Below are 21,509 nucleotides of genomic sequence, written 5' to 3'. Positions count from 1 at the left end.
ATTGGTTGCCAGTGGTCTTCCGGGTGCGATTCAAGGTTTTGGTCATCACCTTTAAAGCGCTCCATGGCATGGGACCGGGATATTTACGGGACCGCCTGCTGCCACCAGTAGCCTCCCATCGACCTCTGCGCTCTCACAGGGAGGGCCTCCTTAGGGCCGTCGCCAAATAATGTCGGCTGGCGGCCCCCAGGGGAAGAGCGTTCTCTGTGGGGGCTCCTGCCCTGTGGAATGAACTACCTGTGGGGCTACACTTACTCCCCGATCTCCGGACCTTTAAGTGCGAGCTTAAGACTTTTTTCTTTCATCAAGCAGGATTGGCCTAATGATAAATTTTAATTGAGGGTTTTTAGCGGGGTTTTAATGGGGCTATTTTATTTTATAATTTTACCTTCCTATTTTAAATTTCGGCTCATGGAATTAGATTTTTAAATATATATTGTATTTTAATTCTTTTGTACATTTGTTTTATCTATGCTGTACACCGCCCTGAGTCTTCGGAGAAGGGTGGTATATAAATTTAAACAATAAATAAAACAATAAAAGTAAAGTATAAACTATAATATGCTATACGATGGTATACAACCATAGTATAAACAACTATGCTTTAGTCCACCTGTGGCACACTCTCAGAAGTCAAAATATTTTTTTTTACTTTAGTACTTTGCAATATAGATTGAAAATGTTCCTTAGAAAGGCTGTAACAAACTGATACATTACTGTCAAAGGCTGATGAATAAGAAGGTTATGGTTAGAGAAAGAAACATAAGACCTGCCCTAATTGATCAGGTTGTGGGTAATTTGTACTTTCAAACTTGCATGTTTCAGTTAATATAGGCTTACAAATAAAGAAGAACTAGCTCTTCTGGTTATGTTTTCTGTCTGGTTTACCTAAGAGAGCTGACATCAGTATTGCAAATCTGAAAGTACAGGTCTCCTACAGTCACTTTTAACAGTCTGATCAATTAGGGTGGCTCCTTTCTTTTTCTGATATTAAGCAACTTGAGGGCACCTCCCTCTCTTGGCTGACCTTCCGTAGGCAGTGTCTCTTTCCTTCTTCCTCAAGGTCAACCCCACATCGCTTTAGAGGTGACAGAGGTGGGATTCACTTACCTTCGCTGCCAGTTTGCAAATGTGAGCGTGTGCACGCTTGCTTCACACGCACCTCCTCTGCGCATGCGCACGGCCTTCCATGTGTGCTCTTTGCTTGCGCATTACTTCCAGGCAGGTGAGCGGAGCCTCATGCAGTTGCCACTACCAGTTCACCTGAATCGAACAGAACCGGCTGAATCCCACCTCTGGTTACAGAGCGCCTAAAGAAGCTCTCTCTTACACTGCTTTTCTTCATAGCCCACAGTGTCCTTAAAAAAATTTATCTGCAAGTTTACAAGTAATCTCCAACTTAAAACCAGCTGTTTAATGACCAAAGTTACGTCACACCGCAGAAAAGGTACTTATGATCATGATTCAAAGTTCCATTGGCTGCTGCCCCCCCCCCACTCCATGTTCAGATAATTACATTTCAGGCACTCAGAAACTAACCTAGATTTACAGCTATTTATAGCATCCTGTGATTGTGTGACCATGATTGATGATATCTTTTGCCCCAAACCGGCATTTACTTCCAGTTTCTACTCTCTGTGTCTATATAATTGAAAGGTGCCAAAGAAACATTATGAAAAGACGCTATTCAGAGATGCTCTTGAGGTACAATACTATTCTTTTGATTTTGTAACTTTGAGCCTTTTTTCTTCCAGGAGTTAGCAAAATCTGGCAAAAGAGGCTTTTACGAAGGCCATGTGGCTAAAGCAATTGTGGATGTTATTCAGAATAATGGTGGAGTAATGGATTTAGGAGACCTGAAAAGTCATGTCACTGAAGAAGTTGATCCTATTGTCACAAATTACAAGGTATGACAGACTTTTAAAAATGGTATGGAAATATATAACCACATGGATGTTTATATGATTCTTCATAGGTTTTTCTCAGAGGTTTAAGAAGTAATTTGGTTTGACTTCTAAACATGGAGGAAGTTATTCTTAGCCTATCTGAATCATCCCATAAGGTCTTGCAATATTCGATTGTGCAGTTTTCCAACATGTATTGTGCTATTCTAAGGAAACATACAAAATGGCACGTGGGCACAATACAGTGGAAGTTAAATGGCATGCAAGGCTAAAAAGATGTGGAAAAGTATAGTGAATGATGCTGATGTGAACTAGATTTAGTAAGGTTTTGTTTCCTTTTATCTTCTGCCTTTAACTTTTTAGTTTATTATTTTTGATCCCTTTCCATGTTCTGCCTAATGAATGGATGCATGGTACTGTCCAGAAAAAACGAGAGATTTGAGGGGCTGCCACAAAGAAGAGGGGGGAAACTTATTTTCCAAAGCACCAGAAGGCAAGACAAAGACCAAAGGATAGAAACTAACCAAGGAGAGAAGCAACCTAAAACTAAGGTCAAATTTCCTGACAGTTACAACAATCCACCAATGGAACTGCTTGCCTTCTGAAGTTGTGGGTGCTTCATCACTGGAGGCTTTAAAAAAGAGACAAATTAGGAGGGGTGGGCTCCTGTGGTTCGGCAGGGTTCGGGCGATCCTCTATCCAAAGATCGGTAGGATTCAGTGAACCCCCAAATGCCACCCTTGGCTGGCCACGGCCAGTCCACCCCTCCCCTCCCAGGAGTCTCCATGTGGCCCGATCATCATTCCAGGTAAGTGCACGGGCAGCACGGAAGATCTGGGAGGGCAAAAAACAGGCCTACTGGAAGTTCTGGAAATCCGGAAACAGTCCTGTTTCCAGCCTCCAGAGGGCCTCTGGGCCCTGGGGGAAGCAGTTTTCGCCTTCCCAGAGTTTTGAGGAGAGCCTCCAGAGCCTGGGGGGGGGCGAAAAATGCCCCCACCCCCGCCGTGGTGCAGGCAGCCGACTAGGTGTGGTTGGCCACGCCCACCCAGCAATGGGGTAAGCGAACCCGTTGTTAAAGGATTTGAAGCCAACCCCTGCAGAATAGACATTTGTCTGAAATGGAATAGGGTCTCCTGCTTGAATAGGGGGTTGGAGAAGAAGACCTCCAAAGTCCTTTTCAAGTCTAATAATGTTCTTTGTTTAAAGTGGACATTTAAGAAATGCTGTAGTAGTAAAATGTACCATCAGCTGTGGAATAGTGGTAAGCTGATAGTGGTAATCATTGTCACTTTTAACACATAGTGGCATCTTTTTCATGAATATAACATAAAATACTTAATTTTTGCATATATGTATATTTGTCTGTCCATTTGTGTTTATTCCATTACAGATAGCCCTTGTTTAGTACTGCCTCATTTAATGAACATTCACAGTTATGATAGTGATGAAATTCTGACATTGTGATTAGTCCTCGTATGTATGACCTTTGCAGCTCTGTACAGCAAAGGAAAGCTGAAGTAAGATCATATAAAATATGATGGTTCATGCGACTGCTTCACATAACAACATAATTCCTTGTCCCAATTATCACTAAATAGGACTACTTGTGTTTTTGTTATTAATTGCTAAAGATTAAACTCAAAATTTAGTAAAATGCTTAAGTTAAATGGGACCTAACTTTAGAAACTGGATGTAGACTAAAACCTAAAATGTGAAGATCAGAAGGCTGTTCTGATGGTGATTCCCTTTTTGTGTTACTTCCACCTTAGAACTTTCCACAAACAAGAATATTTGACTCAATCTGTTTTTCTCTACACTTCAAAGGAGTTATTTCTAGTCATGTAGCCAAGTCTAGAAAGAAAAGGAATTTTCCTTGCCAGGTCATTCTTGGGTCTTCACTCCTGCCTTTGTTCTATAACCTCTTTTGGTATTCTTCCCCTTAGCACTGTTAATAAATCTTTGGCAAAGATCCATACCCTGCATACAGATCTTGCAAATTAAATTTAGCTTTGATAGTTTTCCCTGCAAAAGAGAAATAAAAGATTGGAGTTCAAAACTTTCGGTGAAGAGTCTCTTGCAGCTGATGTAAGGGGATTGACATAAAACAAGTGTTCATCGAAACTAGCTCCAGTGTTTATGTACAATTTTATGCCTCTCTTTGAAATTATAAAATAAATGCATATTGGTATGCTTGCATTGCTGTCTTAAAGGAGACTTGGCCATTTAAATTTAATCTCCTCCAGGGAGTGACACCGGGTGGTGTGCAATAACATGTTAAAATATAAAAACAGGATATAAAAACTAAACATTTAGAAGGATTGAAGGATGATTAAACACGGTTAAAATTAGTTAAAAGATGAAGGGAGGGCTCTCAAGGCACCAATCAGCCCCACAGCTGCATGCTGTTCTGGGCGTCCCCAAGCAATTCAGATCCTGCATCAGGATTCCTTCTTCAAACTTCAAAGGCTGTCAGCTTTAGCAGGTAGACTAGACAGGAAACACAACCAGATAAACTAATTCTATTTATTGTAAAGCTACATGAACAGAAATTTTGCAAGGCTGAAAGTACAGTTCTCCTGCTGTCACTTTTACAGGCGGGGAGCTTAGGGAGGATTCCTTTGGAGTCTCTTATTCTACCCACTATATAGCTGTGGGCTGTGCTGTCTCTTATCTGACTGTTCCCAGACAGCATCTTTTTGATCCATCTCCCAAGGTCTTTACCACATACCATTACAAATCCCTTACAGAAGAGTCTGGTCTTGACTGCTTCCAAAACATTAAGGAATGGTGTTTTGGATCTCGGGGGGCAAGATGTTGATATACTTCAAATTGTTGTTATATAATTCATAAGTATATCTCACTGAACTTTGTAATAACTATATTATGAAACCAAACTATATATATATATATATATATATATATATATATATATATATATATATATATATATATATATATATATATATATATATATATATATATATATATATATATATAATTTATACAGCTGCCCATCTTACCCAAATGACTTTGACATCTTATAAGGATTAAACACACATAAAAACCCACAACATAAAAACCCAAACACCCAAGGATATTGGTAGCTAAAGAATGAACTGTGGGATCCTTGATACTCATTGAGCTGGGTTATTTGTTTGAAGATGTTTTATTACCCAACTAAATTATATCATCAGTGCAAGGGCCAAGAACTCCACTCAAGGATAAACAATAATCACATTCAGAGCTCACTCATCAGATAACATTTTTAACCGTTTTAAATGCCCAGCATTCCCTTTTTTAAACATCTCTAAAGTTTCCAGTAAAAATAGTTGAATTAGTTTTGCCTTAAAATCGTAAGATATTCTTAGCTTTTGATTGGTTGATATGGAATATTACAAGTGTTTATTTGAGAGCTCTTGCAAGTAATCATTATAAAGGATAAATAATATTTTGTAATTGTTTATATGAATTCAAATAAAACATATTCCAGTCTGATATTAATATGCAGGAACTTGCTGGACTAATGAAATTAGAATATGCCTTTAATTGAATATATTGCCATTTTTCAATTTTAGACAATCTACATTTCTCTTGTAATAACTCAAAAGATTTAAAAGCTTGACTGACAATCAGTTGATCTAAAGTATAAGTATCTCTAATTTCACATAACATGATGATGACTTCTTTCTAATATTTTAGCTGTTTTGTTATGAAAAGAAAACAGAACACAGTGACATATTTATGATAGTATTGAAATTTATAGAGTACATATCAATAAAATATAGTGCATGTGGTCTAAAACACTAAGGTTGAAGGCTTGTACATTTATATTCTTTAGGCCCAGTGAAATGCGTTATAGAAAATATGTGAATATTACAATAATTGGATTTTGTAGCAGACAATCTATATAATTCATAATATAATTAATAATAGATAAAAAAAAGTTAAAGGAGTCCATGCTGATTTTACTCTGCTACTCATTGCCAACTATAGGGGGCAGTGCTCATCTCTATTTTCAAGGCCATTGAGCTGGCACTGTCCGAAGACATTTCCGCACTCATGTGTGCAGCATGACATCATGGAGCGCTGTTACCTTCCCACCAAAATAGTACCTATTTATCTACTCACATTTGCATGTTTTTGAACTGCTAGGTGCGCAGGAGCTGGGGCGAAGACGAGAGTTCACCCCTTTACATTGCGCTTAACTGCTGAGCCACCCTGTAATTCATGATAGCCATGAGAAATAAATAAATAAATCCATCCATCCATCCATCCATCCATACATACATACATACATAGAATATTTGTTTTCTGAGGTTTTCGCGGGTGTTTGTATGTAGGTCTTCCTACATAACCAAAGACCTACATACATAGAATACTAAATACATGATAAAATTATATAATTCATAATTATATAAGGTGTACTATGATTATATAATTTATAATATATAATAGAATTATATAATTCATAATACAAAATTTATGACAAATTTCATATACAATAGGACCCATATGATGATATTTGTTACAAAGTTATTCTTCATTAAATGAAAGGTGAGGTAAGTGATAATTTGGAGAACTGAATCAAATAAAAGAGATGTAGCGAACATTTTAAAGTTTAAGAGTGCTTCATATTACCGAAGAAAAAGTGAAGGCAGTTTCTCAGTGATTTGGCAAGTGTATAAATCTGATTATTCAGCTCTTGCTCATGGATATCAAATAACCTGCTAGCAGTTCAGAATGTAACAGCTGTCTGGCTACTCAGTATAATTTAAGAAACCATGACACCAAAAAATTCACATAAGAAAAAGGAATGCTTATATACTGTGTTTCCCCCCAAATAAGACCCAACCAGAAAATAAGCCCTAACATGATTTTTCAGGATATTCATAATATAAGCCCTACCCCAAAAATAAGCCCCAGTTAAGTTCATCAGCCAGACGGATGCATTTAGTACCGTATTTCCCCGAAAATGCGATTTAACAAAAAATAAGCCCTAATGCGTCTTTTGGAGCAAAAATTAATATAAGACTCAATCTTATTTTGGGGGAAACACAGGTAACTAATTGTTAGTAAAAGTGTGCCAGGTTCTTCAATCATGGCAAAAATGGTACGTTTTAAAAGCCAGGTGTAGTATTACATCTATTAATCATGTTAAAACCACAAAAATATTAAAGAACCATGGGTTTAAAAGAGGTTCAAACAATTATACGTAGGTTAATGAAAAATGTATTATTAATTGCTGTACCTTATCCCAAACCCTCTGTATTTTAAAATAATTATTTGACTGTTTTTAAAATCTATCTTCCTAGAAGTTGTCAGAATCTAGTAGAAAGATGCATTTCAGTGTTAACTCTGTGTGTGTATATATAGGATCTTCAGAAATGTTTTTAAAAATGCCTGAAAAATATTTAAAAATATTTAGGGATGATTGTTATGAGCAAGTATTTAATTGACATGAGCATATAATCTATTCAGGAATTTAAATACATGCTACATCAATGCATGCACTGTTGCTTAAAAAAGAATGACATTTATTTGATGTTATTTGCATCATATATTGCATATGTGTATTTTTATGTTTTTCTTATTAAGAATAAATAATACATGTTGAAGTGTTAGTATTTCATTAGTTGAAAAAGAAGTAAAGATTTTCGTTTAGAACAGTATCAGAATTTTTTTCTTTATTTGGTTGATGATCAGTATTAAATAGTGTCAATCATTTTTTAGGGAATGAATATTTGGGGAAACACAGGTAACTAATTGTTAGTAAAAGTGTGCCAGGTTCTTCAATCATGGCAAAAATGGTACGTTTTAAAAGCCAGGTGTAGTATTACATCTATTAATCATGTTAAAACCACAAAAATATTAAAGAACCATGGGTTTAAAAGAGGTTCAAACAATTATACGTAGGTTAATGAAAAATGTATTATTAATTGCTGTACCTTATCCCAAACCCTCTGTATTTTAAAATAATTATTTGACTGTTTTTAAAATCTATCTTCCTAGAAGTTGTCAGAATCTAGTAGAAAGATGCATTTCAGTGTTAACTCTGTGTGTATATATAGGATCTTCAGAAATGTTTTTAAAAATGCCTGAAAAATATTTAAAAATATTTAGGGATGATTGTTATGAGCAAGTATTTAATTGACATGAGCATATAATCTATTCAGGAATTTAAATACATGCTACATCAATGCATGCACTGTTGCTTAAAAAAGAATGACATTTATTTGATGTTATTTGCATCATATATTGCATATGTGTATTTTTATGTTTTTCTTATTAAGAATAAATAATACATGTTGAAGTGTTAGTATTTCATTAGTTGAAAAAGAAGTAAAGATTTTCGTTTAGAACAGTATCAGAATTTTTTTCTTTATTTGGTTGATGATCAGTATTAAATAGTGTCAATCATTTTTTAGGGAATGAATATTTGGGAAATTCCTCCAAATGGGCAAGGAATCACAACTTTATTAGCCCTGAATATTTTAGAAAATTTCAATGTGAAAGGTATGGTCAGCTTCTAATGTGTACATATCTGTTGTTTCTAAGGGGAAAAAAGACAGATGTTTCTACTTTAGGACATATTTTTGTCAAACGGTTTATATTGAATGAATGACCATTGAGAATGAGACTTATTTAAGAGACATTTATAAGACTATGGAAAAGATTGACAAAACTTGCTATGTCAGCAAGTCTTAATAGTATTAGCCTAAAGCAATAGAAATCACAGATTATTAGAGACTAATAATGGGAAACTGGAGGAAAAATTGAGAAAACGGTAATGTCAACTTTTAATCCTTTTTAGAAAGAATAATGTTTTGTTTTTATATTATAAAAATTCCTAATCGTGTAGCAATATATGTAAATTATTACGTAAAGAAAACACAAAATGATCATATGTAATATACGTAGTGTTAACTGCCTAATGCACATCTTCCAACTCTCCAAGAATGTTCAGGGCACAACTCTAATCTAGCCCCCTATTATGATGATCCAGATGATGATAATGACAGTTCTAAAATGCTGCTTGTGGAGAATATGTTGGTGACGCCACTGGTCAGTGGTGGGATTCAGCCAGTTCGCACCACTTCGGGAGAACCGGTTATTAACTTTCTGAGCAGTTTGGTGAACTGGTGGTTGGAAGAAATCATTAGGGCAGAGAACCGGTTGTTAAATTATTTGAATCCCACCACTGCCACTGGTGAATTTTCTTAAGACTATAAGGAATACTTGTGAAATCACAGACTTAGGCCCTCTTAGCCTGAAATATTTGCTTTTTAAAGTATATCAGTGGCTTTGGAAAGAGCATTAGTGTAGTGAATCATTTATTTAAAACACGCCAAATGCCATCTTTAAAATCCTGTCTTTCTTGGAGATTAGCTTTTATGGACTGATTTTATGATTTTATTAACATTTTATCTCCTATTTTGTAAACCAGCTGGAATGAGAAAAGCAGATGGCACATACATTTTGATAGCAAATGCCAAAGTACAAAGACAAGTAGATGGGAACAAGGAAGAAGATGCATGAGAATCAGCAATAAAGGAGAAATATTAGGTTGACCTTGGAAGAGAATGGAGCAGAAAATAATGGCACTTTTGTCCTAGGTTGTCCCTATATAGGTCTGTTTTGATTTCTCAGAGAAATATTTTTCCAAAATCAGGAACTGAATGGTATGACAGTAGGGCCAAAAGAAGGAGTGGACTTGGGGCAAACATGAAATTGAATTCATTTTTAAATTTAATTTAAATTAATTACATATACTTAATATGATTACTTTTCATTAAATCTATAATGTTCCCTTCTGTCAATTGGAAAAAACTAGTGACAATTTCTGAAGATGCTCTGGTGACGATGGGGCACATCCAGGGGTGAAATGCTCTCGGTTCAGACCGGATTGCCCGATCCAGTAGCAATGGTGGCAGGTGGTTGGAGAACTGGTAGCAAAAATCCCTGCTCCCCCACATGCCCAGCTGAGCGAAATCATCAGATGGTTGTTGTTGTTTTTACTTTTAAAAGCATTTTTTCTTCTGTCAAAAAAATGCTTTTAAAAGTAAAAAAAAAAAAGGCTCTGATGATTGCGTGTCTCAGCTGGGATCGCCAGAGCCTTTTAAAAGCATTTTTTCTACCACCTCTTCGGCCGAAGAGGTTGTAGAAAAAATGCTTTTAAAATTAAAAAAAAAAAAGTTGGTCATGCCAACCCAGTCACATTAAACCCTCCCAAGCCATGCTCACAGAACCAGTAGTAACAAATTTTACATTTCACCACTGGGCACATCCAGTGCTGTCAGGCAACATCATCATTAAATTTATATGCTGCCCAGCTCCCAACAACTCTGGATGGTTTTACAAAACCATCAAAAACATTTCTATAGCAAAAAACAAAACAAAACAAGACAAAAAGTAATAAAGAAAGCAGTGAGAGAAATCATAAACAGGAACAAAGAAAAAGGAAAGAGGATTCGGTCACACTAACCCAATGCCTGGGGAAAGAGCATCCTCTGGTGTAGAAAAGAATGTATGAATCAATTCACTGTTTCTCATCAGTAAGTACTATATACACAATTATACCTCTGCGTATAGGAAGGATTTTATGAATTGCAAACAATAATTTGTGTTGGCTTCTTTCTGCAGATCTGGACCATAATTCTACTCATTACTTGCACATTTTAATTGAAGCATTCAAGCTGAGCTTTGCTGATACTTTTTGGTTTTGTGCTGATCCGGAAAAAGAAACAGTGCCTACAGCACAGCTCCTTTCTAAATCTTATGCCAGAGACCGTTCACATTTAATCAATTTACACAGGTAAGCTGTCCTCTTGTTTGCTTTTATAAGTGCCACTATTTATTAATTACAGGTACTTACTAAATATCAAACAATACCTCAGTGTTAACTATTATTAGCTTCAGCTTTCTTTTAAAATAAGATGTTAATATTTGCCAGCTGTTCCAGTTGCTTGGTTATTCTGGTATTGATGTTTTTCTCCAACTGGATGAGCTGCTTTTAAAACAACTTTGCTTCATAAATAATTTTAGATTTTAGTAGAAGATTGGGAATATCTACACTTGAGAATAATTAGAATATCTAAACCTGAGAATAATTCTTCATAGGGAAATAATTCTTCATATAAGTTGCAGAGTTGGCATGGGGAACTCGAGTTAAGGGTCCACCCTCAGAAACTGAACCTTACTGGGGAATTTGGGTGAATCATTCTGGCTCTAACCAACCTCACGGAATTATTCTGGAGAAAAATAATCTAATCATCATCACCATTATTATCATCATCATACTACAGTAGTCCTTGCTGAACAACCAGAATTGGGACTGACATTCTCTCACTAAGCAATATGGTCATTTGTGACTTGCGATTTTACTTCTTCATAGACTTTACTTGTTGGAAGCTGATGGTGAAGATCACAAATGGCGATCACATGCCTGTAGAATGCTATGACTGTCTGAAGCACCTACTGGTTATGAAATGGCCAAATCTTGGTCTTGTGATTGAAGGACACTGTCCTAAGTGTGAGGACGCAGTTATAAAGTTTCTTTTTAAGTGCTACTGTAATTTTGAATGGTCATTACATAGGACAGTCATTAAGCAGGGACAACCTGTAATACTGTAATGCATGATACTTCTACTTTGCTTAATATATCAAATACAAAGTTTATTTTTTTTATCAGGCATAATTGTATAAGAAAACTAGATGAAATGTATAAGGAAGTGAGGTATATGCATCTAGGTTGGGCAGAGGAGAGGACAAAGAGGAACGTGAAGAAATAAGTGTGCTTTATTAGTACACACAATTTAAAGAATAATAAGATACTATCTACTCTCTTAATGAAAACTGCTCAGGTTCAAGCCAACCCCTCTCTCTAAGTTAAAAAGCCCACTACTCCACTCATCCTCCTTTTTTCTTTTCCAGTTCACCTTGGGTGTCTGTAGGGTTTTATCTCTGTCTCCCCACCCAGTCTGCAGACTATTGCAATTGACACTGTACATTACTGAATGTGTTCTCTGGATTTTGTGTGGAGGGGTCGGCCCCTTAAGTTGCCAGTTTTCAGAATGCAGTTTTTAAATATCTGAAAGCTTCTAGATTTTCCCCAAGGTTTAAATTCCTAATCTTTGTTTCTGAGAAGTCATATGATGGTTGAATAGATTTGGTATTCACTGCTTGAGTATGTTGTGGGAGAATGTTGCCTAACAAAATATATCCAGAGAACACTTTTCAAAATGAGGAAAAAGTAAATGTACATTTCTGTATCAGAATAATATTTTGTTAAAAAGTGCTCACCTTTGGTAATTTAAATTTAAGGAATTTTGTCAAGTGTTGTGTTCACCATTATGCTGGAATATTTTCAAATTGGCCATAATACCAGAACACATCCTGAAAATCCCAAGGATCCCTCTGTTAAAAATACCAATACTGTGTACTTTAGATAAAATGTTTGCTTACTCTAACTTACGTTTGGGATTAACCTTTCAGTGGAAACACTTCTTAAAACAATCCAGTTGTTACCTGTTTCCTATATAACTTTGCTTCAACTTTCTACAGTACACATTGCAGTAAATAAATTGTTGAAAGTTTTCTTGATTGGCCACTTTAATTGAAAAAGAAAATGATCTATAGGTCTAATCCAGAACAGTTCTACATGTTTTGGATTCCCACATCAGTTGTCCACAAATATTAAATAATACAGGAGGTGCATTATGCCTCCATGGTTTTTTTAATAGCCCCAAAACAGAAAAAAAAAAGTTGGACAAAAAATCCTGTTTTCATCTTCTCTTGTAGTCATAGCAGTGCTGTTTACATCACTGTAAATAAAGTGAGAGTGAAATAAAACAATTGAAAAAATATATTACCATGGTCGACTTGCAAATGTTTTTGTGGACTTTGGCTGCAAGAAATACATAGAAGTAGATCCCTGGCCATAGGGCCTGGCCCAATAGAAATAAAATTTCCTCAAATAAGTAAATTGCTGCAACCAAATTTCAGCCCTCATCACTTTGTAAATACTGCAAACAATACCAATGTTTTAAGTTTTCTGCTTTCTTTCCTGTCACCAGAGCAACTGCCAGATATAGTCATGGAAATCCCTTCCCAGTGGGCAATGACACCGTTTATTTTAGCGTGGTAGATGCTGAAGGCAATGCCTGCTCATTCATTAACAGCCTGTATAAAGGATTTGGTGCAGGTCTGGTGCCAGATGGCTGTGGATTTACTTTGCAAGTAAGAAAGTATTTTTAGCATTAGGAATATGTGCTTGATGAAATGATTGTTTTAGCATTAATTTTTCAGTGTAGTGTGTTGCTAATTCATATCAGGATTGAAATTGTTTCTAATTCAAGTGTAGCCATTTCAAATTCTTGTATCTTTTTTTTAAAAAGGAAAGCTAATTGGCTACCCAACGAACCTCGCAGATTTAGCTTCATCCGTATGTATGTACAAGAATTCCTTCTCTATTTAAAATTTCTCTTATCCACTGAAATCTTTTCAAAAATGGTGCTGAAATATTATCCCAGATCATTTAAAGATTATGTAATCAAAAATCTTTTCATGTTCATTTTAATGATGTCTATTTTATATAAATATTTTTATTATTATCGGCCAATGGGCTGCTACTTTTTTGCTTTGTTTTTTTATTATTACCTGTATCAATAATAAGAGAATATTTGTAGCTTACAGTTGAACTGTGGAGTCTTTGGTGCTCTCTGAGCTTGGTTGTTTTTTTGTAGAGGTTTCATTACCCAAACTGGGTAACATCATAAGCGCACTGATTATGTTATCTAGTTTGGTAATGTCCACAAGAAAATTAACAAGCTCAGAGAGTACCAAGGACCCCACAGTTCAATGTTGAACTACAAATGTTCTCTTCTAACAATACTGCAGATAACTAGGATTCAACTCCATGGATTGCTTTATCTGTCTATGACTTTTAGTGCACTGATTTATCTCTAGAACAGAGGAGCCGGTTTTTCACTACAGCATGATCATCCAAACTGCCTGGGCCCTCGGAAGCGGCCCTATCATACAATTATACCAGCTCTGGCCACTTCAGCCAATACTGGAGAACTTTTGTGCTGCTTTGGAGTTATGGGAGGATTCATGCAACCACAAGGCCAGGTGCAAGTAAGTACAGTATCTGTCCCTCCTGGGTGTAATGTATTAGTTACCAGAAAATTAATTGCCCTTCAAAGCTTACATGATTGAATACAGTTTATGTTTTTCAGCAAACTTGGGAAAAATTTCATGGGCATTCTCACAAAATAACTGCTATGAATCAAGGTCAGGCACAAAACAGCAAAATTGGTACATGGCAGCTTCTCACCATCATAACTTCTCTGAGATGGTTTCTTCTAACTCCACTCCCATTTCCATCTTGCCTTTTTCACTGGAAAGCAAGCATACTTCCAAAAAAAAAAAAAAAGTTGTATGTGCCTATTCTTTTCATTTGACTATTTTATTTATTTATTTATTTATTTTATTTGATTTTTATACCGCCCTTCTCCCGAAGGACTCAGGGCGGTGTACAGGCAGAAGTAAAAAAGACAATACAATGTACAATTTAAAATGTGAATTAAAAAACTTATTATAATTAGCCCGAAACTTTAAAATATATAAAAAACTAAAATCCCATTTAAGATTAATATTAAAAATTTTTAAAATTTAAAAAACCAATAAAATTCAATAAAATTCAAGCCAGCCCCGCGCGAATGAAAAGATGTGTCTTCAGTTCGCGGCGGAAGGTCCGAAGGTCAGGTATTTGGCGTAACCCGGGGGAAGCTCGTTCCAGAGTGTGGGAGCCCCCACAGAGAAGGACCTTCCCCTGGGGGCCGCCAGCCGGCATTGCTTGGCGGACGGCACCCTGAGAAGTCCCTCTCTGTGAGAGCGTACGGGTCGGTGGGAGGCATGAGGTAACAGCAGGCGGTCCCGTAAGTACCCAGGCCCTAAGCCATGGAGCGCTTTAAAGGTCGTAACCAACACCTTAAAGTGCACTCGAAAGGCCACAGGCAGCCAGTGCAGTCTGCGCAGGAGCGGTGTTACGTGGGAGCTACGAGTAGCTCCCTCTATCACCCGCGCAGCTGCATTCTGGACTAACTGAAGCCTCCGAGTGCACCTCAAGGGGAGCCCCATGTAGAGAGCATTACAATAATCCAAGCGAGAGGTAACGAGCGTGTGAGTGACTGTGCACAAGGCATCCCGATCAAGGAAGGCGAACTGCCGAACCAGGCGAACCTGGTGGAAGGCCCTCCTGGAGACGGCCGTCAAATGATCTTCAAACGACAGCCGCTCATCCAGGAGGACACCTAAGTTGCGCACCCTATCCTTTGGGGCCAATAACTGCCAACAGTCAGCTGCGGCTGCAGCTGACTGAATCGGGATGCCGGCATCCACAGCCACTCCGTCTTGGAGGATTAAGCTTGAGCCTGTTTCTCCCCATCCAGACCCGCACGGCCTCCAAACACCGGGACAGCACTTCAACAACTTCATTGGGGTGGCCCGGGTGGAAAAGTACAGCTGGGTGTCATCAGCGCATTGCTGGTATCTCACCCCAAGCCACTGATGATCTCACCCAACGGCTTCATATAGATGTTGAACAGAAGGCGAGAGAATCGACCCCGCGGCACCCCACAAGTGAGGCACCTCGCGGTCGACCTCTGCCCCCTGTCAACACCGTCTGCGACGGTCAGAGAGATAGGAGGAGAACCACCGATACACGGTGCCTCCCACTCCCAATCCCCAACCGGCGCAGCAAGATACCATGGTCGATGGTATCAAAAGCCGCTGAGAGGTCTAATAGGACCAGGGCAGAGGAATAACCCCTGTCCCTGGCCCTCCAGAGATCATCCACCAATGCGACCAAAGCTGTCTCCGTGCTGTATCCGGGTCGGAAGCCGGACTGGAACGGGTCTAGATAGACGGATTCATCCAGGTATTGGGGTAGCTGTCGCTACCACAGCATTTCTACAACCTTCGCAACAAAGCGAAGGTTGGAGACTGGACGATAATTACCCAAAATAGCTGGGTCCAAAGAGGGCTTCTTGAGGAGGGTCTCACCACCGCCTCTTTCAAGGCGGCAGGAAGACCCTTCCAACAAGGAAGCATTGATAATCCTCTGAGCCAGCCTCGTGTCACCTCCTGAGTGGCCAGTACCAGCCAGGAAGGGCACGGGTCCAGTAAACATGTAGTGGCGTGAAGCTTCCCCAACAACCTGTCCATGTCCTCCGGAGCCACAGGGTCAAACTCATCCCAAACAGACTCAACAAGACGTGCCTCCTCTCCTCGCTTGGATCATCCCAATTTCGGTCCAGACCATCCCGGAGCTGAGCAATTTTAACGTATAGATAACCACTAAACTCCTCGGCACATCCCTGCACCGGGTCATCCCGCACCTCCTGATGAAGGAGGGAGCGGGTCACCCGAAACAGGGCGGCCGGGCGGTTATCTGCCGACGCAATGAGGGTGGAGGCGAAGAACGCCGCCTCCTCATTGCCACTAGGTAGGTCCTAGAATAGGTCCTAACTAGTGTCCGATCAGCTTCGGAACGGCTGGACCTCCAGGTGCTCTCTAGGCGTCTTCTCCGGCGTTTCATCTCCCTCCGGCCCTCGGAGAACCAAGGGGGCGGACGAGATCTGCGCCGGGTCAGAGGTCGCAAAGGCACGACACGGTCCAAGGCCCCAGCCGCGCCTGTTCCCAGGCCACAACTAGTTCCTCAGTCGCCGTGGCCAGATCCTCAGGAAATGGCCCAAGCTCCGCCAGGAACCTCTCGGGTCCATCAGGCGCCTGGGACGGAACCAACGAATAGGTTCCGCCTCCCTGGCGGTGGGTGGCGGTTCGGAAGTCTAGACGAAGGAGGAAATGATCGGTCCATGACATTGGTTCTGTTACTATATCATCTAATACCAGATCATTTAACCACTGTCCAGAGATATAAATCAAATCCAGCGTGCCTCCCCCCATGTGCGTAGGGCCATCATTTACTCGAATCAGGTCCAAGGCCGTCATGGAGGCCTGGAACTCCCGAGCTGCAGTCGATAACAGGCCAGCTGATGGCAGGTTGAAATCCCCCATGACTATAAGTCTGGGGGTCTCAACCGCCACAGCGGCGAGTACCTCCAACAGCTCGGGCAGGGCTGTGGTCACGCAGCAAGGAGCCAGGTACGCGATCAACAAGCCCAACTGATTCCTATGGCCCCACCTCACATAGAGGGATTCACAGCCGGCAATCTGAGGAACAGTGGCCTCCCTCGGCTCTAGATCTTCCTTAATGACAACCGCCACCCCTCCACCCCTACCTTGGGCCCTCGGCTGATGAAATGCTCGGAAACCTGGAGGGCACAGCTCAACAAGGGGAACCCCCCCCTCTGGACCCAACCAGGTTTCCGTAATGCCCATAAGGTCCGCGGACTCCCCCTGAATAAGATCGCAAATCAGGGGAGCTTTGTTAGCCACGGACCGGGCATTACATAACATCAGCCGAAGATCCAAGCTCTGAGGATCATGGCCTCCCGAGGAACGGGTAGGAACTGAGGGGCCGGAGCACGTGATCGCTTTCAGGCATCGAACACGTGCTCCCAGCTCTCGGTACGGCCCCCCCCCTCCGCCATATCTGCCTCTCCCACTAACCACACAGATGGAGCCACACTCATCTTCAGGAACGTCACTCTCCCCCAAAACCTTCGGACCTTTTAAAACCCCGCCGCAAACACGCGCAGTGACTGGCCCTCCTCGGCGAGCTACCCCAATACCCGCCTTGCCCTCCCCTTAAAATTCCCTATCTAAAATCCCCACAGGTTCTTTCTACGCGCATGCCACCTCTGTGGATCCCAAGACCCGTCATTGAGGCCGGCCCTTGGTAATGTAGCCATTCCTGCAGGCGGGGCACTGCAGGCGCAAGAGTTCAATTGAGGAATATCGCATAATAAAATCGCGAAAAATTGGCTCCATCTCGAAATTGGCTGAGATGATAATATAAGGTTAGTCCTCAGTTAGGACGGACGATAATAATCCGTCAATGGACTATCATGATGGTATCTCCTGTTCAATATCCAGACCCAGATCTTAGTTTGGTCCAATAAATATGAGGTCTTAAGTCCAGGATAAATAGTCCAAAGCCAAGTCCTGAACATGAGAAAAAAAGGGTGGGGTTGGTGTTTCGTGTCCACTCCAAGGTACCTCCATTGTCTTACTCTCTGCCGGCCTCAGGCAGTCCTCCAATAACTGCTCCAGATCTGCCCAGCCCACATTCACCAGGGGTCACTCCATCTACGCCACCAACACCCCTGGAATGTCCGGGTCCGGCTCGTTCCAGAGACCAGGTCTCTCCAGGTCTCTCCAGAAACCCTCCAAGAGGCCTCATGAAAAGGCAAGGCCTCCCCCGAGGGGCCAAAGGACGGGAGGAAACAGGCCGCCCAGCTGGAAATAGAGGCCGCAACAGGCCATCGCAGACTAATAATTATAACCAGAGACTTTTATGAAATATGTTGTTTGTTTAATGTTTGTTTGTTTGAGATTGGGATTCTATCTTGTAACATTTTGATTTATTTTTTAATTAAAAGTTTTTAATTAAAAGTATATAAAAAGTATATAAAAAGTATATAAAAAAATAAAATCAGCTGAACATTCAGTCTATGTTTCACAGGATCTAATGTTTAGCCAGGATATAGTATGCTTGAAGTAAGCATCATATTACCTTGATTTTTTGAACATAGCCAAAATATAAAGGAAAAAATATTTTTATGCAATAATATTGTCTAGATAGTTGGTCTTTTATGAATTAATTATTCTCTCATAATAATTCAGGTTTGCATTTCCCTCTATATCAAACCTCTATGGCAAAGCTGGCTGAGGAATTCTGGGAGTTGAAGTCCTCAAGTCTTAAACGTTGCCAAGTTTGGAAACCCCTGCTCTGTATGTTCCTATAGGTACTACTAAATATGTTTGAATTTGGAAAGAATCCACAAGAAGCTTTGGATGCATCTCGTTTTTATATAGAGTATAGCAAACAAGGTAAAGCTATAAAATGGAATTTATGTTCCCTCTATCTGAATAAGCAGGAAGAAATCCAAAGTAATTGTCAGAGCCTCATTATATTGACACAGTGCTATAGATGCCAAGAAAATCTTGCCGATTAAGATTGAATAGCTCACGTTTGGATAGCAGTAAGTATTCTATTATAATTAAATTCAGTGATGGATTCATTTTCTCCCAGGAGCAATGAAATAAAACTCATATAGTTTGCTGTATGTTGAAATCAGTACTATGGTATTTCATACCCTATGTTGCATTTGGTTTCTTTGTATTGCTTTGTTTTTCCTTTTGGTTTATTTCATTTGTCTGATTTTGTTTTGCTGATGCTCTTGGGCGAATGACTGCAGTAGGTGTACCTCTCATAGAAAAACAGGCATGCAAGAAATGGCAAATGGAAAACTGTGATTTCTGATGATGTATTTTGGTCTCTTTATGCTACTTCCAAAGAACCAATTTGGTGCAGGGGTTAAGGCATCAGGCTAGAAACTGGGAGATCATGAGTTCTAAACCCACTTTAGGCACAAAGCCAGCTGCAGGGCTTTGGACCAGTCACCTTCTCTCAGCCCTAGGAAGGAGGCAATAACAAACCAGTTCCAAAATCTGTCTAGGCGCTACTTGACTATAGCCAAAAAAGAAGGCACAGTAAAATATAAATTTCATAAGCACATATATATCTATATCTATATAAGTCTCTATGTACATAGTGATGTGCTGGTAAATATACAAGAACTAGCTTAGGTGGCCTTCTCAGGGTGCCGTCCGCCAAACAATGGCCTTCTCAGGGTGCCGTCCGCCAAACAATGTCGGCTGGCGGCTCCCAGGGGTAGGGCCTTCTCTGTGGGAGCACCGACGCTCTGGAACGAACTCCCCCCTGGCTTACGTCAAGTGCCTGATCTTCGGACCTTTCGTCGTGAGCTAAAAACATACTTATTCACTCAAGCAGGACTGGCATAAATACCGTATATACTCGAATATAAGCCGATCCGAGTATAAGCCGAGGTCCCCAATTTTACCCCAAAAACTGGGGTAAACTGGGACCCAGTATGCTTGAGGGTGGAATGAGGTACCCACCGTTAAACCTCCTCCTCAGCTGAGAAGGCTGGCGGCCCCCGCCCGCCTCTCACTGCACCGCAGGGCTTCCCCGTCCGGCAAATGTGAAAAAGAAAGAAAAAAAAAACTGAGATAAGTCAGATATCGGTATGTTCTAGGGCTTAAAAAAAAAACTGAGATAAGTCAGAGACTCGTATAAGTTAGGGGACGCTTCAGCACAAAACGCATGAAAAACTCGGCTTATACTCGAGTATATACGGTAGTTGATTTTAAATTGGGGTTTTAGAGATTTTAAATATTTGTAAATTTTTAAATTATCGGCCATTTATTAATAGTTTCTTTTAATTTCTTTTAATTGTATATACTCTGTATTTTATTTCGGCTGTACACCGCCCTGAGTCCTTCGGGAGAAGGGCGGTATAAAAATCTAATAAAATAAATAAATAAATAAATACACTGGCATCACTGTGCTGAACCACTAGCCATTGAACAGATTATCAGCACACTAGGCACAGTAGCTTAACTCTGTCCTAACTGGCTAACAGTTTTTCAAACAATTTACCAATCACCTCTTATGGAGCCAGTACAAGCTGGTTCCAGCACACCTCCCTCTCTTGGTCTATGTATATGTTCATTTATTTTTCTGTATTTACAATATATAGGAACATAATTTTAAGATGTCACAGAACTGAGGTGTTATATTTATCTTAGTTGAAGGGTACTCAGTTAGATCATCTACTTAGACCTATTTCCTGATGACAAAATAAGATAAGGTTTACTTAGAAACAGGTTTCCAGCGTCCTTTGTGCAAGCATTAACAGCTAATTGCACAGGATTGTCTGTTAAAACAGCGTTTCTTAACCTGGTGGCCCTGGGGATGTTGACTTTCTTGATCCTTTATTGATGAAAGGTTTGTGAAGGCTACTTGAAAGCATGTCTTTTTACCTAACAACTTATTCAGAACCAACCTGAACAAAGATCTCTGTTGATGAATTGCATTATTAGTAGGAAGTTCTTAAAGCATAAGCTCAGCATTCTTCTCTAGCCTTCTACATCTGCTTGACTGAAGCATAAGGGGTGAAAGTGAACTGGAAGGAAGGCCATATACATGTGCATTGTGCAGTGCAGCAGTTAAATGTTGTGCTTGGATCAGGGTTATTCCACCTGGCCATTGAAACTCACTGGGTAATTTTAGGTCTGTAACTCTCCTATCCCACTTTGTGGGTTTGTTCTTACAGGGATAAAATTAGCCTTTCTGTCCATAACCCCACCCTGTATATATGTTACCCTGAGCATCTAGGCTATTTTACTGAGATTTAGTATAGTGTGCTATGCATACACTTCTGCATAGTATGTACAGAAAAAATGAGGAAAGGAGATAAATAAAATAAAATAAAAACTCTTCTTTAAAGCTTCATACATTCTGTGCAATTGTGCAATTGTGTAGCTAGTGTCACAACAAAAACTAAAAGGTGTGTGTGTGTGTGTTTGTGTGTGTATTCCTTTAAGTCAGTCTTG

The 21,509-nt window shown here is 39.7% G+C and overlaps 1 protein-coding gene across 8 annotated transcripts in view; it reads left to right on the top strand.

Annotated features, from left to right (window-relative positions):
• Nucleotides 1–21,509, top strand: part of LOC131201427 (glutathione hydrolase-like YwrD proenzyme) — a 42,363-nt gene that overhangs the window by 15,934 nt on the left and 4,920 nt on the right. For 2 of the 8 annotated variants that reach the window (XM_058189309.1, XM_058189310.1), the window contains exons 6-11: nt 1,755–1,907; nt 8,330–8,417; nt 10,545–10,716; nt 12,977–13,139; nt 13,869–14,039; nt 18,836–18,920. In XM_058189309.1, the coding sequence (XP_058045292.1) occupies nt 1,755–1,907; nt 8,330–8,417; nt 10,545–10,716; nt 12,977–13,139; nt 13,869–14,039; nt 18,836–18,920 (832 nt within the window). Of the gene's footprint in view, nt 1–1,754; nt 1,908–8,329; nt 8,418–10,544; nt 10,717–12,976; nt 13,140–13,868; nt 14,040–14,126; nt 14,627–18,713; nt 19,073–21,509 lie in introns of those variants that run through there. The other 6 variants (XR_009155840.1, XM_058189313.1, XM_058189311.1 and 3 more) reach the window with 6 other exon arrangements.

This window comes from Ahaetulla prasina, chromosome 6 (genome assembly GCF_028640845.1).
Source record: "Ahaetulla prasina isolate Xishuangbanna chromosome 6, ASM2864084v1, whole genome shotgun sequence".
NCBI lineage: Eukaryota > Metazoa > Chordata > Lepidosauria > Squamata > Colubridae > Ahaetulla > Ahaetulla prasina.
This window is presented reverse-complemented; position numbering and strand designations above follow the sequence as displayed.